General features: G+C 50.0%; 7 protein-coding genes across 7 annotated transcripts; 2 read left to right on the forward strand and 5 right to left on the reverse strand.

The window, feature by feature from the left end:
* Positions 1–172: 172 nt before the first annotated feature.
* J4E93_001427 (uncharacterized protein) lies at positions 173–1,940 on the reverse strand (the record flags this gene model as incomplete). The annotated part of the gene is made up of 4 exons (XM_049339378.1): positions 173–667; positions 723–1,244; positions 1,298–1,803; positions 1,859–1,940. 4 exons carry the CDS (start codon positions 1,938–1,940, stop codon positions 173–175), a joined length of 1,605 nt encoding a protein of 534 aa, XP_049203335.1.
* Positions 1,941–2,776: 836 nt separating this feature from the next.
* Positions 2,777–4,341, reverse strand: J4E93_001428 (uncharacterized protein; the record flags this gene model as incomplete). Its single annotated transcript, XM_049339379.1, has 2 exons — positions 2,777–4,289; positions 4,337–4,341. The coding sequence occupies 2 exons, from the start codon at positions 4,339–4,341 to the stop codon at positions 2,777–2,779; spliced, it is 1,518 nt and encodes a 505-aa protein (XP_049203336.1).
* A 16-nt stretch (positions 4,342–4,357) lies between these two features.
* Positions 4,358–5,556, reverse strand: J4E93_001429 (uncharacterized protein; the record flags this gene model as incomplete). The annotated part of the gene is made up of 2 exons (XM_049339380.1): positions 4,358–5,330; positions 5,552–5,556. The coding sequence occupies 2 exons, from the start codon at positions 5,554–5,556 to the stop codon at positions 4,358–4,360; spliced, it is 978 nt and encodes a 325-aa protein (XP_049203337.1).
* A 625-nt stretch (positions 5,557–6,181) lies between these two features.
* Positions 6,182–7,042, forward strand: J4E93_001430 (uncharacterized protein; the record flags this gene model as incomplete). The annotated part of the gene is made up of 1 exon (XM_049339381.1): positions 6,182–7,042. The coding sequence occupies one exon, from the start codon at positions 6,182–6,184 to the stop codon at positions 7,040–7,042; it is 861 nt and encodes a 286-aa protein (XP_049203338.1).
* Positions 7,043–7,301: 259 nt separating this feature from the next.
* Positions 7,302–9,203, reverse strand: J4E93_001431 (uncharacterized protein; the record flags this gene model as incomplete). Its single annotated transcript, XM_049339382.1, has 3 exons — positions 7,302–8,490; positions 8,545–8,943; positions 8,992–9,203. The coding sequence occupies 3 exons, from the start codon at positions 9,201–9,203 to the stop codon at positions 7,302–7,304; spliced, it is 1,800 nt and encodes a 599-aa protein (XP_049203339.1).
* A 489-nt stretch (positions 9,204–9,692) lies between these two features.
* Positions 9,693–10,253, reverse strand: J4E93_001432 (uncharacterized protein; the record flags this gene model as incomplete). Its single annotated transcript, XM_049339383.1, has 1 exon — positions 9,693–10,253. The coding sequence occupies one exon, from the start codon at positions 10,251–10,253 to the stop codon at positions 9,693–9,695; it is 561 nt and encodes a 186-aa protein (XP_049203340.1).
* Positions 10,254–11,028: 775 nt separating this feature from the next.
* On the forward strand, positions 11,029–12,252 carry J4E93_001433 (uncharacterized protein; the record flags this gene model as incomplete). Its single annotated transcript, XM_049339384.1, has 1 exon — positions 11,029–12,252. One exon carries the CDS (start codon positions 11,029–11,031, stop codon positions 12,250–12,252), a length of 1,224 nt encoding a protein of 407 aa, XP_049203341.1.
* Positions 12,253–16,702: the final 4,450 nt, after the last annotated feature.

Consider the following 16,702-nt stretch of genomic DNA (forward strand, 5'->3'; position numbering starts at 1 on the left):
ACGGGCGGCAGACTTGGGAGAAAGAGCTAGAATTACGGTTCACTTGAACATCAAGAGGAAAGCCAGAGAGGACACGTTGAATGAAGACATTAATCCGAGATTGTACACAACGGAATACAGTGAGCACTAACGGAGCTACTCAGCAATGGGTACCCCAAGTCCGCATATCTCACTACAAACCCGCGCCTTCAGGAACCCACTTAGCAGTCCAGATCCTCAACCGCTTCCCCCAGATCAACATGGGGATTGTCAACAAGCCAAATACACCCATCAACATACCAAAGATGCCAAACGGCTCAGCAGCACCCTGATGCGTAACCCACTCGCCCACAAAGAACGTCCACGCAAAACTGATAATAGCCCTCACACACGTAACAGCAACGAAGCAGTCACCAGCGAGTACCCCATAGGATTCAATCAGGTAGTTGAAGCCAACGGAGGGCGCTTGCATGAGCCCAAGAGCGACGAGTCCGAAACCGAACTGAAGACCGACCCAGCCAGTAGGCGAGGGGTTCTGCGCTACGAAGCCGAAGATGAGAGCGCCGATTGTGGCGAGCGCGAGCGCGGGAAGTGCAGTAACGAGACGAGATTCGGGTTCTGAGAAGCCGTGGAGGTCTTTCTTTGCGAGGCGCTTGGTTGCGAAGTCGGCAATGAGGTAGGTGTATACCTGAGTGTATGTATTAGCAAACGTTAACGCTGATGGTAGGATTGTAGGGACTTACGCATCCGAGAAGAGCGCCGAAGATACCGCCGATGTTGATTAGTCCGACGTTCTTTCCCCATAGATAAGGCGGTGCGGCAACGAGTTGAGGTCCCACACTCGACATGGTGACGATGAGGCCAACGAGTCCGGCGTACCATCCTGATACTAGCCAAACACCTGGTAGTCTGAGGGTCTTGTACGGAGCGAGAAAGTTTTGCACGAGGCCGGGGCGGTAGGACCAGAGTCGAAGAGACTTGGCGTATGAGTAAGACGGGTAAGAAGACGGGGAAGCGGCATCTGCGACGACGACTCGCTCCTTGGTCTCGACGGTTTGCTTGTCGGGGTCGTCGGAGAAAGTGACGGTGGTGGATTTGCGGTCGTAGAGGGTTTCGGCTTGGAAGAATAGGCACAGGACGAATGTGATGGCGGAGAGGAGCACGTTCATCCAGTGGAGCCAGGAAAGACCCATGTCGGCGACGATATAGCCACCTGCGACGGCGCCTACGAGGGAGCCGAAGGACAACATGACTGTGTAGATGGCCTGTGAGTTCTGTCAGACCCGTTCCACTCGAAGTATTTGGGAAAGAGACTTACCAAAGCGCGTCCACGCTGGTGCACGAAGAATATCTCGCCAACAACATCCGGGCTCACAGCATCAGCCGGACCACCTCCAATACCCATGAAGATCCTCGCAGCCACCAGACTGTTGAAGCTAGTCGCAAGACCAGCCCACATACTCGAGAAGACCAGGAGCAACAAGCTGCCCAGAACAACCGGACGGCGCCCGAACGTGTTCGCCAACGGCACCCACCACAGGTTCGACGCGCCTAGCATGAGAATGTTACACGCGATGAAGTACGTCAACTGTGAGAACGTCTTCGGCGGAAAGCCAAACACGCCCGTGGACGCGTAGATGGGCAATGCGCTCGAGATGGAGGCACTGGTGAAGTTCACAACGAACGGATGTATCGACATGACGGCCAGAACTGCTATCTTGCGCCACATGGGCAGGTTGAGAGGATCCGCTGGGTCGGCGGATGGCTGAGGCACGAGGCGGATTTCATCGTGACCTGTTTGCGATGCTGTCCATTCGAGATGTTCTGATGGTAGCTTCGTTAGCAAGAAAGACGTTCAGGAAATTTGGTGACATCTTACCAACGAGCGTCGCGGTTCCTGGCGGTCGGGCATTCCTCACCTCCTCTTTCGAGATGCCGAACGCCTGTTTTAGAGAAGCCATCGCAATAATCAGTAGCAGCCTGATGAATCAAAAGCCAAGCCAGAGAGTCGCGGAGATGATTCTGCGATGCCAACAATATCCAACAACAGTGATGTTTATGGCCATAGTCCTCCAATCTAAATAGACCGCACGGTCGAACCGTTGAACAACACGCCTTTGCAAGGCATGTCGGTGTGTTACGCCTGGCATCTCGCCGTCGACAAATCAGACAGGCTTCAAAACGCCTCACAACACTCTCATTGGACGCTTGGACTCCGTCGCATCCCCAGTCTGGCTTGCCCATGGGGTAAGTCGGAATGTGGAGGCGACCAAGACCATTCTGGATACAGCCAAGATTTGCGGGGTTTGCATCTAGAGAAAGCTAGTTGCAGCGGATTGCGCAAGGGAGAAGTTAGTATGACGGCGCGAGATCGAGTTTGTAATCCTTGGATCTGACATTTTCCGGCTGTGCGTTGGAAGGATGCAGCGAGATGCATTGGCATGTGGAGAACGGGTGGGGAACGTGCGCGGCTTTGCTGCATGTGTACTGTGACAGTATTGCCTTGGCGTGATGAGCAAGCATTGGGCATATACGTGCATCGAGAGAACCGTGCAGAGTGCTGGGCTCGAGGTCGGCACAAAGTGTTGATGGTCTTGATCGCTATTCAAAGGCTTGAAGCAAGTGTCGTCCACTCACATGGCCTGGCTCTCGCGCGTTGAATTAAACCCAACGTCTCATGGATGGGATACGATTATTACCAAATGTTGATGAAGTGTAGCAATGCGCCGGCGCTTCATGAAATCCTACATATAGTCGTACATGCGAGTCCAAATTACCACCATAAATGCTGACATGCTCATTTGATGGCAGATCGCAAGCCTTCCAGCAATTGCACCAAGTTGCCGACCAGCGGCGGAGAAGGTTCTGACGCGTCATGGTGCGCTCGAAGCAGTTGTGTCAAACCGTCTATGACCCCACAAACATCGCTTAGTTGGGTAGGGTGTTGTGATCCGGAGTTCTTGATCGCTGGTATACCGCGATCTAGGGTGATGAACTTGCGGGCGCTCAGCGAGTCGTCCCCATTGAGCACAACAGCCGTGTCAATCTGTTCGGTTGTTACAGATCGTCTGAGAAAGCCATAGACCCATAGTATGAGCCCCGCATGATACACAGCGATGGCGTTGAAGTTACTGAGCAGAGCTTTTGGTAGCACCTCAGCGGCGCGCAGGATCTGACCAGCGTGCCACAGCGCTTGACGCGCTGAGGGAGTCTTTGCCCAGTCTCGAAGGCCGGGATACGCACTGCGTGCTTCTTCTTGCCCTTCGATACCCGCAAAGAGCTGAATGTCATCGAGAGGTGCGTTGAGATGAACTAGCAACATCTCCAGTGTTATCTCAACACTCTTAGTCATGGGAGGTGTGCTGAGCCTGAAATCTTCCAGCTGCTTTGTGAGCTCTTGGTAGCGCGATGACAGAATGAGGCTGTTGGTTGACAGCGACTGTGACCTAGATGTCAAGGCGCACATTTGACGATATTCCCATATTGGACCCCACATTAGGTAAAGATAAGTCGAACTGGCATAGTCGTGTTGAGTGAGGTGCTCCAGATCAAGTAGGCATTCAGTCGCTGATGGTCGCTTCACAGTTGCCGATGCGTTATCCAGGTACGCCATCTTCCAGTTTGCCGCGGATTTGGCTTGCCATAATGAGTTCGGACTCGGCAAGGGTAATTGCATCTCCGCGTAGGAAAGCAGTGGTGGCTTAAGCAATGCCATCGACGACTGCCGATCGAACTCGAAGGCGCGATGAACCAAGCGAAGAAAGGACTCTTGGTTAACCCAACTCAGCCATTTGTCTTCCAAAACAGAGCCTTGATCGTCAGGAGACGGACTAATCTCCTTCCAAGTCGAACGACGAAACCGACCACCACGGCGAAGCATCGTCATCAGCGGCTGGAGAAAGCTCTCTGCAATCTCCATCTTCCGGCTGATGCCACTCCACATGCCAACTTTGAGTTGCAGCAGGAACGTCTGCAGATGTTGAAGATCCCTGATAGCTGTGTTGTCCTCTTCAAATGATTTCGACTGCCCTAACCTGGAAGCCTCATGTAGAGCGTAACCCAGCTTTCGCAAGGATATGTCGGGAAGAGTGGCAGCTCCAGCAGACACGACAGAAGCAAGCAACTCCGGGTTCAACTTTGAAGGTGAGAACGTGGGAAGGTGAAACCACGTTGGCGCGTCTATCGATGGCGAAGAGAGGAAATACTGAATCAGGCCGTCCAGTAGTTCCATGCTAGGAAATGCCGATGCAATACGTTTGACGTTCTCTCGGCTACATGTGTCGAGAACCAGAGCCATCAACCGGTCGCGGCTGGCACGTGGTAGTCTAGAAGTAACGTCAGTATAGGTGTATTGTACGCCATGATCGCTGAGTTAGACCTACTTCTCTGCCACAACGCGGCGGTGTGTGAAGTTTGATCGTCTATAACTGTCCTTCTCTGTATCCGGGACAGCCAAGTTGACTTGTTCCGCAGTGGGGTTCCTGGAACGTTGTGGAAGATAACGCCAGATGCTCTGCTTGAAGGCTTCCGCCCTTACTGGCGCGGTATCCGTCTCGGGTGGGGGTTGCTCAGCGCCATGGGCGTCCGTAGATGGTGTATCAGCAGCGAACGGGACCTGGAAGTTGTATTGGTCAAGGAGACCGAGATCGAGGTCGGTCAAGCCAACATCTAGATCGAAACTGAGGTCCATGATACCTCGTGGAGTGGCCTGGCCAGAGAGGAAGGCTTCAAACGGCGGCATGCTGCGGAAGTAGTCGGGCAAGAAAGGATTGTGCCCTGGTGTGCTATCAAAGTGCGCAATCGAATTATCGAAGAAAGGCATAGATGCGCTCGGGTCTTCGTAATTTTGGTTCATCGCGACAAGGCCGCCGCCGTTGTTGGGTGGTGGTGGCTGCATGTCGCCCATGCCTGCTGTCCTTGTCTCGAGGTCGCCAGAAGCTATGGAGTGTCGGTGCATTGTATTCGCGTCGGTAACGACTAGGGTCGCGTGGTTGTGAAATGGCTCTGGAGTCTCTGAGGTCGTCGATGCAGATGTATTGACGCTGCCGCCGTGAGCCGGCAGCGATGAGGGGTAATCGAAGCCATTCGACAAATCGAGCAGATCCTGCGCCGCATGAACTGCATCAATCTCATGTATGTCGTTTTCGTCTGTAACCGGGGTTTCAGGCACCCGACAGGGCATCTTCTTCTTCTTGCATCGACTGCATGGCTTCTCGTCTTCGCAGCGGAGATGGCTTTGAGAGCAAGCTTCACAGGCCTGAACGACTCTGGTGTCGCGAGCGATCTCGCGCTTTTGTCGCTTGCTTGCAGGCTCTGTGTCGTGATTTGTTACATGTCTTTTGAGTAGATCTCTGCGACATGTCAGCGGAGTATCACTTTTGCATGCAATAAAGCACTCACATTCGCGCAAAGCCTTTAGAGCATACGGGGCAGATGTAAGGCTTAGATTTTGTATCTGTCGGTGCTGGATTAGCATGGAATGGGACATGGTGAACATCATATGCGCACAAGATGCTAACGACGCGAAGAAGCAGTTCTTTCGGCGCGAGTCAACAACGCGAACGCGTCTGACGCCATTATGACGGCCAACTAGCTTCAATTGCAAGTAGTCAGGCACACATCTGACGGGACCACATTGTTCACTAATTCTAAAAGCACTTACGCGCCCTCACGTGTCTCGTAAGGTGATCCGCTCTCGTGAAGGACCGTTTGCAGGTGCTACACTGGAATAGGCGTGGTGGTTCGGCTTCTGCACTGGCTAGCTGGACATTTGCTGATGTCGGGGCAGTCTGCATGCTGAGGTGCTATCGGGTGGCTTCGAAGAACGATGGCATCGGGACGGAGGGACAGAGGAAAGTGGAGGGAAGCTGGAGATAAGGTTGTGGGTGGAGAGGAATGCGGAGATCGACAGGACACGGGCGTGCCTTCTTCCCCTCGGCTAGACGCTCGGCCTCTCCTCCAACCCTCCCCACATCACGACTTTTGCCGCCGTAAGCACCTGGGATTACCTATACAGCGTTGATCATAATGGGTAAAGCTTCCAGTGAAGCCGCGTGTTGGACACGATGTTTGCCAATTTGGCCGTGTAATATCAATATCGCAGCAACGCCGCCACGACCTCGTAACACGGACATCTAACCTGATCATCTACTATCTTGGACATCCCTTCCAACTCAGGCTTCGGCTGAAACAACACATCACAATGGCTCCACCCGTACACTTCTTCTCCCATGGCTCAACAATGATGCTGGGCGAGGAGTCGCAGTCCGCCACCTACTGGAACGCTTGCGGCGACGAAGCCCTCTCCCACGGCTTCAAAGGCGTGATTATGATGGGCGCGCATTGGGACGCCCGCGGCGTGAACCGCATCGACGTAGCCATGAACCCCAAGCCCATCAAATCCCCCGTCGCATACGTCCACCCCCGCAAATACAAAGACTACGAGCTCGTCCCCGATCTCGAGAGCGGGAAGAAGTGCATAGCAGCGCTGCGGGAAAAGGGCATCGATGCGCGACCAAACGAGACCTTCGACTGGATCCACGACACATATCTGATTCTCATTCGGATGTTCCCTGAGAAATGCCCACCGACCACGATCATCAGTATGAACTCGCGATTCGACCCGCATCTGCACGCGCGTGTGGGTAATATCTTGGCCAAGTTCCGAGACGAGGGCTACCTGATTATCGGCACGGGTGGCGCGGTGCACAACCTGTACAGGAACCACTGGGCACAGATGCTGAGATACTCGGACAACTTTGCCCAGCCCTACCCACCAGAGGCCCCGATGTTGGAGTTCCGTCAGAGTGTTGAGGACGTCTTTGTTCGCTGCTGCAGGAAGGATGCGAAGAAGGGTAGTCTGACTCGTGGTATTACAAGGTTGATGAAACATCCCATGTTCAGGGATGCGCATGCCACGGACGATCATTATATGGCGGCGTGCTTTGTGGCTGGGGTGGTTGACGGGAGCAAGAGGGACGGCGACGAGTGTGTGCTTGGTGCCGAGGATTGGGAGTTGGTGAACATGTGCAACAGCCAGTTTACTGTCGGAAGATGGGAGTAGAGATTTTGAGTAGTACATATATCCAATTCCTTTTCGTTGCATCTATGACTATCGCACGACATTGTCACTCCCAAGAAATGTGCGATTTCACATCTTGCCATACTTAAGACTTGAATCATCGTTATTCTTCATGATCGGTGTCTCGCAATGGGTGGCTGTGCTTATGCGACTCAGGATGAACACATGAGACTGCGGTAATGGTAAAGACAAGTTGATGTGACGATATCTGAAGTTTGATTCCAACAACATATCTAATGATCTATTTGGGCGGCACAATAGGCAGTGTGACGTAGTTCACAGCCTTCTCGCTAAAATGCAAATGGTTCCATCCCGCAAACTTCTCCTCGCTCCTGTCCTCAGGATGGTTGTGTTGGAAAATACCACTTCCTTGCGTATCACCGCTGCTAACCTCAAACACGATCTTGCCACCCTTCTCAACAATGACGTTGGTCGGCCAGACCTCCACATCCACGGCGTATACGTCGCCGGGTATGACGGGCTGCACATCAGTGCTGAAGTAGTCTCTCCATGGGAGGTATTCGCGGTGCTTCGGGTGGTCTGGGTTGGTCTTGCGGAAGCTGACGCGCAGCCAGCCCTTGGCGAGGGGAATGGGGTCGCCTGCGGTACCGGTGTAGTAGACTTCTTTGCCTTCGGGCGAGATGTAGCGTAGTGTGAGGAAGAGGTCGATATCGGAAGGCGTTACGCCGTTGGAGTGAGCCGAGAGTGAGACGTTCAGGTGTGCGACGATGTGACCTGTGATCTCAGTCTCCTCCTCGAATGGCGCGGTAGTGAACTGGAGAAGCTTGGGGTTGTCAAGGGTGCCGAGCGCCTCGTATGATAGCTTCTGCGGCCTGTTGGTGATGGGCTGGACTTGCGTCAAAGTTTGGGATGGCGCCAGGTAGAACTTCGAATAACGAGTTCGTGCAATGGGCCACTCGTTCTCCGTTCGTCTCTCATACACCTTTTCTTTCTCCGCGTCGTTGAAGCCAATGTCGCCTTTGCGCAGGACCATGTCAACAGGAGGAAGCTTGCCCTTGACCGACCACCCAACTCTGTCATCGCCCTTGAGGAAAGCATCGAGGAAGCTTCGCTGTATCTCTACTTCTTCCTTGTAGTAGAATGGCAAGTCGTGCCTTCCCGTGATCATTCGTAGGTACTTGAACTCAGAACCGGCATGTGCGTAGCCTTCGATGTTTCCACGGAGATGGAGCAGAATACCGCCCCAGTTACCGACAGAGAGGAGCGGCACTTCAATGTCGCTCATGTCGTACTCTTTGCTTGCATAGTATAGTTCGTCGCGGCATTTGAACTTGGCGGTATCGATTGTCTGGTCTTGTCGGTTCTTCGCGCGCACTTCTTCTGAGAGGTTACCGTCGACGGTGTCTGGTCCCCAGTTGCGCTCGGCGCGACCTGGGCGACCATACTGGTTGGTGATGACCTGGCGATTCCTGGTCAATGTCAAGTTAGCATCCGATACATAGCAGGTTACGAGGAATACTTACCACCAGAAATCGATGAACTTGTTGCTCAAGATACCTCCGTGACGGCATCGATCACGGTAGTAATCGCTCATGCCCTCCCATGGAATGACTGCAGCGAGTCCCTTGGGCTTGCGCGCTGCCACGCGCCACTGGGATCCAGCATAGTAGCTGATACCGAGTAGGCCGACCTTTCCAGACGACCATGGCTGCTCAGCGGCCCACTCGACGACATCGAAGAAAGCCTCGCTTGTTCCTCGCGACATGGTGTCTAGAAAGCCTGGAGACTGGCCCAAGCCACGTTCGTCGGCGCGCACAATGATGTAGTCATGCTTCGTCCAGAAACCTGGGTCTGGCGTCTCCCATGCTGAGTGATCAGAATGATGGTCGGGGTTGACTTCTGCGAACGACTTCCCGTGAAAGCTGAAGGTGTTAGCTAATGCACGGCCGAGAACGTCCATTTTTACTTACTCCTTGTAGTGGATATCCTTTCCATATGGTCCGTACGTCACCAGCACAGGAAGCTTCGTGCCCTCTTTCGTGGACTTTGGCCGGTACACGTTGCATCGGATGATGCCTTTTGAGGATGTCTTCAGCGGCACTGCGACATTCTGCTCGTACAGGTAGGGAAACGACGACTCGTCGATCGAGTAAGCATCTTTGATTTCTAGCTGATCAGACATTTTGTGTATTTGGTACTTAGGAAGAAAGAAACATACCTCATCCAGCATTTGGATATATACATCATATTGCGACGCGTAGTGGATGCTTGTGCCGACAACGCGCCGCTGGTAAGGTGCGGCGGCAGTGTTCGAGGGGCACATTCGGAATGTGGAGGTGCCACCCTTCAATTGGCGCGTTACCTACAGACACGCGAACAGGTGGAACACGTCTTCTTACAGACCCAACATCTGGCACCCGGTCTGAACTCGTACGAGCTCTTCACCTTTTGTTGCCTTGGGATAATTAATCAGCCGGCGTCAGGCTAGCTTTCGTTATCTGCACTAGCAATGCCATTCCAGCTTGGGCCATGAAGGACAATCGTATGCTACCCTCACACGATGTCAGAAAACATTTGGTTGAAGCTACATACGACACAGCACGATTCAGAGCAAGATGGTGTATATGCGCGATGATGCGATGGCTTCATGTATCTATATGTAGTACTGCGACTACGACGATGCTGGAACACCCTGCATGTTTCCGTAGTCCTCCTTCAGAATCTCACCACCGACCTCTACTGGTTTGCATTCTTGTAGCACATACATCATGCGTCCCCAAGATGTGGTGCTGGTGTTTCTCCAAGCGTGCATTGTGCCCCTTTGAATTGCGACGTCTCCCCTCTTCATCAACCTTGTCTCCCCCGAATCCAGCACCAACTCCATCTCACCTTCCAGCACGACACCGTAGTCAAGAGAGACTGTGCGATGCATAGGTGAAAGATGACCAGGTGCTACGTCTACAAAGCGTAGCACTGTTCCTCCCCCAACGACCAGACCTGGAGATGACTCGAGGTAAGGCTTGTAAACCGCGAGGTCGGCGTCTTTGTTCAGATCGACGGGAAATCCCTTGGTAACGTACCCAAGCCGAAAGTCGGCATTGGGAATGTGGTCGACTTTGGCTTCTTCTGGGACTGCGTCGGAGAATATGGCTTTCTTGGTGGTGGGATCGTGGGTTGTGATGAAGCGGTTAACCTTTGGAAGGTCATTAACGACTTGAGGTTTGGAGGCCATGTTTGGAGGTAATCTGGGAGTATAGAGAGCTAACTGAGCGTGAAGACTTTTGAATTATAGTGTACGAATACAGACACTTCGTGTAGTTTGAAAGAAGATACAAGACCTGATGATCAAGAACATCCAAAACGCGTCGCGCGGGACCCGTCTACGGGTGAACTCATACACAGGCTCCCGATGTGGAGGGCGGAGACCCTGCGTCGTCCGCCATCTGCCGGCGCAGACTCGGTAAATCCCGTGCGGGGTCCTGCATAGTACACAAGCTTCTCCAACTGTTTTGAATAGAGCTGTTGGATGTGAATATACGAAGATCTTCGGTTTGGAGTCAGATGTGAGCCAGCGACACAGGCTGCCGCTGCTTGGGAGCGAAGGTGACGCGTGTCACGCTTATCGATTAACGAACGCGCTTGCCTACTTCCATACTAGATCGAACGCGTGCCGAAGGTTGTCCCGCGAAGTTTAGGACGCGATCAATAGCTGCATCAACGTCAGCCGGATAACCATGGAACGCTCAGTCTCCACTCTCAATGCGCACTCGAGACCATTCCCGTGTCCAGCTCCGGGCATATTAGCTCATAGGAGTTGATGGGATGTGGAGGAGCTGTATCCGAGATGGTAATCCCCACCTACACACTGTCTCGCGAGCTTAGGTTCGGGTTAATGTTGGTAACTGTAGTCTGGATTCTGAGTATTGCGAATTGGATATCGTGTATCGTTCTTTGCTAACAAGTTGACCGATTATCTTGACACAGGGATACCTAAGACTCACGACACAATGGCAGACAATTACGCTTCGCACTTCGGTGTCAACAACATCCCGTACGGTATCGCAAGCTCGTCGAAGCGCTCTGCACCACAGTGTGCCACACGCATCGGTGACGAGGTCATCTTCCTCGCAGAGCTCGCGGAGCATAACTCCCTCAAAGCCATCTCATCACCGCTATCCTCCATCTTCCGCGAATCCACGTTGAACACATTTGCCGCGCTGGGAAAAGACATACAAACTCAAGTACGCTCTGCGATACAAGAAGCATACAAGAGCAAGTCACACGCCAATTTTTCAGAGAACATCAGCGATGTTACGCTCCATATGCCAGTCAGTGTCGGAGACTTCACGGACTACAGCGCTTCAGCGAACCATGTGCTGAATGCAGGAGAAGCGGTGCAAGGAGTTCGTGCCTACCCACCTGCTTTTATGAAATACCCCGTGGGCTACGCAGGCCGGTCAAGTTCAATCACAGTCTCAGGGGCACCCGTTACAAGGCCTCTGGGTCAGTTCATCGAGGACTACACTCTTCCAGAGAAGAAGATCATATTTGGTCCGTCACGGGGCTTGGACTACGAGATGGAAATCGCAGCAGTCATTGGCAAACCCGTCCAAGCTGGAACGTATCTCAACGCCAAGGATGCGGATGACCATATCTTCGGACTAGTTCTGCTGAATGATTGGAGCGCGAGAGATATCCAAGGCTTAGAGATGAATCCGCTGGGGCCTTTCAACGGAAAGAACTTCATGACTTCAATCACCCCTTGGGTCGTTACACTAGAAGCATTGAAGCCCCACGAGGTCTCGGCCCCACCTCGCATGGAGCCTGTAGCTTCTTTCATGGACGACCCCAACAGCATCAACTACAACATCCAGCTCGAAGGTCAGATCATCCGAAACGGTACACAGACCACGACCTGCAAGGTTGGCTTCGAGACGATGTACTGGACATTCAGGCATATGTTAGCGCACCACACTATCGGTGGCTGTGGGCTACGGACAGGAGATCTGGTAGCTAGCGGGACAGTTTCGGGCGAACAGGAGCACGAGCACGGGTGTTTGCTCGAACTGACGAAGAACGGTAAAGCCCCCAGCAAACTGAGCGACGGCTCTGAGCTACGCTACCTCAATGATGGGGACGAGGTACGCTACACAGGGGTTGTTGGAGATGGAAGCACTGGTGTCGGGTTTGGAGTATGTGTTGGCACCGTGAAGCCCGCCCGGAAGGTTTAAGAACTCTCGGATGCAAGTAGGCTGAGCAATCGTGGTTAACATTGTGGGTGGGTTGACCAGTGGTTGGGTTGCGCCCTAGTCGACAATTGGTCGGCAAGCGTGGTACAGATGCGAGTGGCTGCATACAACCACCAGAGAGATCATTGAATTCAAGCCTTCCAATGAATCTTCGGTCCTTTGGGGCTTGCACGTTGGACACTAAATATCTCTAGCCACGCAAATCCCAGCCTCGTGAGCTTTCTCGCACGTAGTCCTTCCTCGAGTTTCAGCTTTCATCACACTTCTTGACGCTCTCAGACATTGCACCCTCAACTCTGCGTGAATTCTTCTCAACCCATTGCAATTTCTCAACCACTCGAGGGCCAAGAGAAGCTGTTACACATGTGCTTCGCGCACAGCCTAACCATCTGCAGGGCTGAGCCAGCTTTGAACGCTGCGTAGACACAGCAACCGCAACCATGGCAGAGTAAGTGAACACAAACTTTCCAGAAACACTGCATGTTAGGAACAAGTGTTGACATCCTATCCAGATTCTTTCCAACTGACCTACCGGATCGAGCGTCGAAACTCGCGTTCGGGAAACGTCTATCGCACAAGTTCAAGCCCAAGAAAGGAAAACCTAAGCAATCGATCACCGAGTCTTCACCCGTCACGCCTGGTACCAACTACCCTCCAGTCGCACTCTCAGTGTCGTGTGCGCGAGGATTGCATATCGCTGACCACGTGCGCACGCGCCGGATTACGTCACAGCCTGCCCCACGATCGCTTCTAAAGACCCGTCCACAAACACAACAAAGCGAAGTCATCCAGCCTGTGCGAAGTCTCAGCATCGCTTCGCTCGTACTTCCCGAGCCGCACCTTGTATACCCGATCTCCGCACAACCTTCTTCTTACGATCCTATACAGTCGGTTGAACAAGGCGATGTGCCCCGGCTGCATAGGAAAGAGCCCCCACAATTGACAGTGAGAGACGCGCTCGTAGAACGACTAGGGAAGTTGCGAACGTCGAACGTCCCACTAGTATCTGGCGACTTGCCAACGTCTAGTAGTGCAACAAACTTTTCACTTCCCCTCCAATCTTCCAGCTCAACGAAGACCGTAGCCGTCAAAGCAGCATGGAACAGGATGGCGGTCTCAAATCCCATCTTGCCGAGCTTTCGAGAGGACCCGTTTATACAAACGACACAGCCGGGTGTAGACCACCCTCGTCAGGGCCAGACGAATAGAGATCCCATAATGATCGACGATGATAGTGAACTTGATGCGGCTGCAGACTACAACCGCCCTACAAGCAATTTCGAGAACACCAATTTTTTCCAATCGGGCGGATTATCACGCCAATCGTTGAACCGACGACGAACTCGAAAGGCGAGGTTCTTACGGACAAGGCCTGACCACCGGAGTCGAAGTCCTGATACATCGAGCGATAGCTCTGAGGGTACGCTAACACCCGATAGCTCGGACAGCTCGGATAGTCTGGAGTTTGACCTTGCAGCTCGTGTTGCGCAAATCGAAGACGAAAACTCAACGCGAGCTACTAGATGTACACACGGACTGGGTTCTCGCCATGGAGATACAGACCGCGGAGCTCAAGAAGAGCAGGACCGTCTGCTTGCTGAACACCTGCAGATGCAAGAGAACGCGACTTACCATACGACTGCATCGCGCGTTACGGAAGAGCCTGAGTCATCCGCACCTCGAGGTGCGTCTCCTCGGGTATCGTCTCAAAAAAGTGGACGATTGGCTAGTTTGCGGCGAGCCATTACCAACATTGGCACACGAGAACATCCTATCGATCTAGAATCCGACTCCGACGAGCCCAAAGTTGTTGTGCCCGAAAGAGCGCGAATGCAAGACTATGTGGCGCTGTACGGAGAGCCTATGGATATCGATGGTGTGTCGCCTTTTCATCAGTACGACGCGAGGCCTGTCGATGCGCCACAGACTGCGGGCAGCTACGCAGATGGGAGGACGCATCTGCGGAGTCGTGACTGCGTTGTCTGCGGTGACAGCGTTCACGTTGTTGACCTACCCTCTCTTGCTGAATGTGATCATCGACCAGAGACGTGTGCGGACTGTTACTCAGGATGGATAAACGCGCAGCTTCAAAGCAGTAGCTGGCGCGAAGCCAAATGTCCAGGGAACAAATGCAAGACTGTGCTGTCATATCACGAAATTCGGCTGTACGCGCCACCGGAGACATTCCAGCAATACGATACATTCATCGCCCGAGCAGCTTTCAGCGAAGATCGTAAGTCGTATCACAACCCTTTTGTATATTGACAGCTGACAATGATACAGCCAACTTTCGATGGTGTCGAGCATGCGACTCCGGCCAGATCCACATGAGCGGTGTCGAAGGCAACATCTTCACATGTGTAGCATGTGGGCATAAAGTCTGCATCATCCACGAGAACACATGGCATGAAGGCGAAACTTGCGAGGAGTTTGAGTATCGATCTTCTGGTCGGAAGGAGCGAGACCAGAGAGCGCAAGAAGAAGCGAGTCTCCAAGCCATCGGGAAGCTGACCAAGAAGTGCCCTGGTCCCGGATGTACTTGGAATATTGAGAAGAACGATGGTTGCGACCACATGACCTGTAAGTTTCGCGTTGCTTTAGACGACAATGATCGTTTGCTGACTTCGTAGGTTCGAAATGCCGCTTTGAGTTTTGCTGGATCTGTCTTTGCAACTACAACAACGTCAGGCGAGTGGGCAACTCGGCCCATACCACGACATGCAAGTACCACACAGGAAGACTGGTGTAGCGGTGGATGGCGGAGGGATTTTGTAGCGAACCTTGTACTTTCGCTAAGCACATAGCGGTCCTGGGAAACTTTCCAGCATCATTTAGCATTCTGGGTACTTTGCAACAAATACAACGTTATTACAGTAGTAGTAGGCAAAAGTTTTATACAGTAGAGCCGCCAAGCTTATATTTAGTACTACTTTAGATAAATTTCTATCTAATCTAAAAAGCTCTTATTTTCTACTTTTTACATAGATTATAGAGCTTTTCTCTTTTTACTAGTGCTACTATAAATAAGCCTAGTACTCTAAAGTATAGAAAGCAACTAACTAGAGATAAGAGACTTATAGTATAGACACTTCTTACTACTAGCTATATATAATTCTAGACTTCTACCTACCTAAGCTTTACTTATAAGTAAGTAATATAAGAGGCTAACTCTAAAAGTAGGTACTAAAAAAGTAATAGATAAATTTAATAGCCTAGAAAAAAAAGCTTTCTAAGTAGCTATATACTTTAGAAAAGTTTTCTAAGCTTAGCTAAAACTAGACTAGGTTTCTAAGGTTTTTAGCTAAAAACTTTTCTAGGTATAGCTTATTATAATAGCTTTCTTCTTCTTTAAGTATTATATTATATAGCTATAAAATCTATAGTTATATAATTTTTTAAGTATAAACGCTATAAAATCTTCTATCTAAGTGCTATATTCTAGTGTTTTAGCTAGAAAAAATTAAGTAAGCTACACTATAATAAGAATCTACTTATTATACTTATTTTCTATCTCTATTATATATAAGATTAGTAACTTTACTTATAATACTTTCTATATTTATTTTTTACGTATTACTATTTTTATTACTCTTTTTTTACTTACTCTACCTTTACTATATTTTTTAAGCTTAATACTACTATTATACTCTACTACTTATATTATAGCGCTAGTAAGCTTAGTAATATATTCTCTAGCGTATTAGTAAATCTTTTTACTTTTTTATCTTTACTTATAAGCTTTACTAATTTATATAATAGCTTACTAAGTTAGTAAAGTATTTATATTATAACTTTTTTATTAATAAAGTTAAGCTACTTAATACTAATAGTAATCTAGAGAATATTAGTAAGAAGCTAATAATCTCTAAAGTTTATATTTACTATATTTATTTCTTTAAAAAAAAAAAAAAGTATATAGTTTATATCTTTAATAAGTTTAATAATAAAACTTATAACTAGTATAAGGTAAAGTAGCTCTAATATACTATAGTAAGTTTTTTCTTTTTTTACTTTTCTTAAGTATAGCTAACTTCTTAAGGTATTTTCTAAGCTTAAGAATACTATCTACTAGTTCTATTAATTAGTATATAATAATTTTATATATTTATATTTTATAAAAGAGCTAGTCTATAACTTTTTTTTACTTTTTTTTAATAAGTACTTAAAAAAGCTACTTAAAGGTTTAAAGCAGAGCTATATTAATAAGCTTTTTCTAGTCTTAACTAAGACTCTTTTTACTAAGCTTATCTCTATTATAAAGTTTATTTAGACTTTATCTAAGAAGAATATATAGCTTATAAAATTTTTAGTAAGTTTCTTTACTTTTTTTTTAGTATTTTTTTTACTAACTTATATATAGCTTTTTATCTTTAAGACTTCTACTAATATATTTAGTATTTAGCTTTACGTAATTACTTTCTTTACTATCTTT

The sequence above is a fragment of the Alternaria ventricosa genome, assembly GCF_023758065.1.
Source record: "Alternaria ventricosa strain BMP 2768 chromosome Unknown scaffold_2, whole genome shotgun sequence".
NCBI lineage: Eukaryota > Fungi > Ascomycota > Dothideomycetes > Pleosporales > Pleosporaceae > Alternaria > Alternaria ventricosa.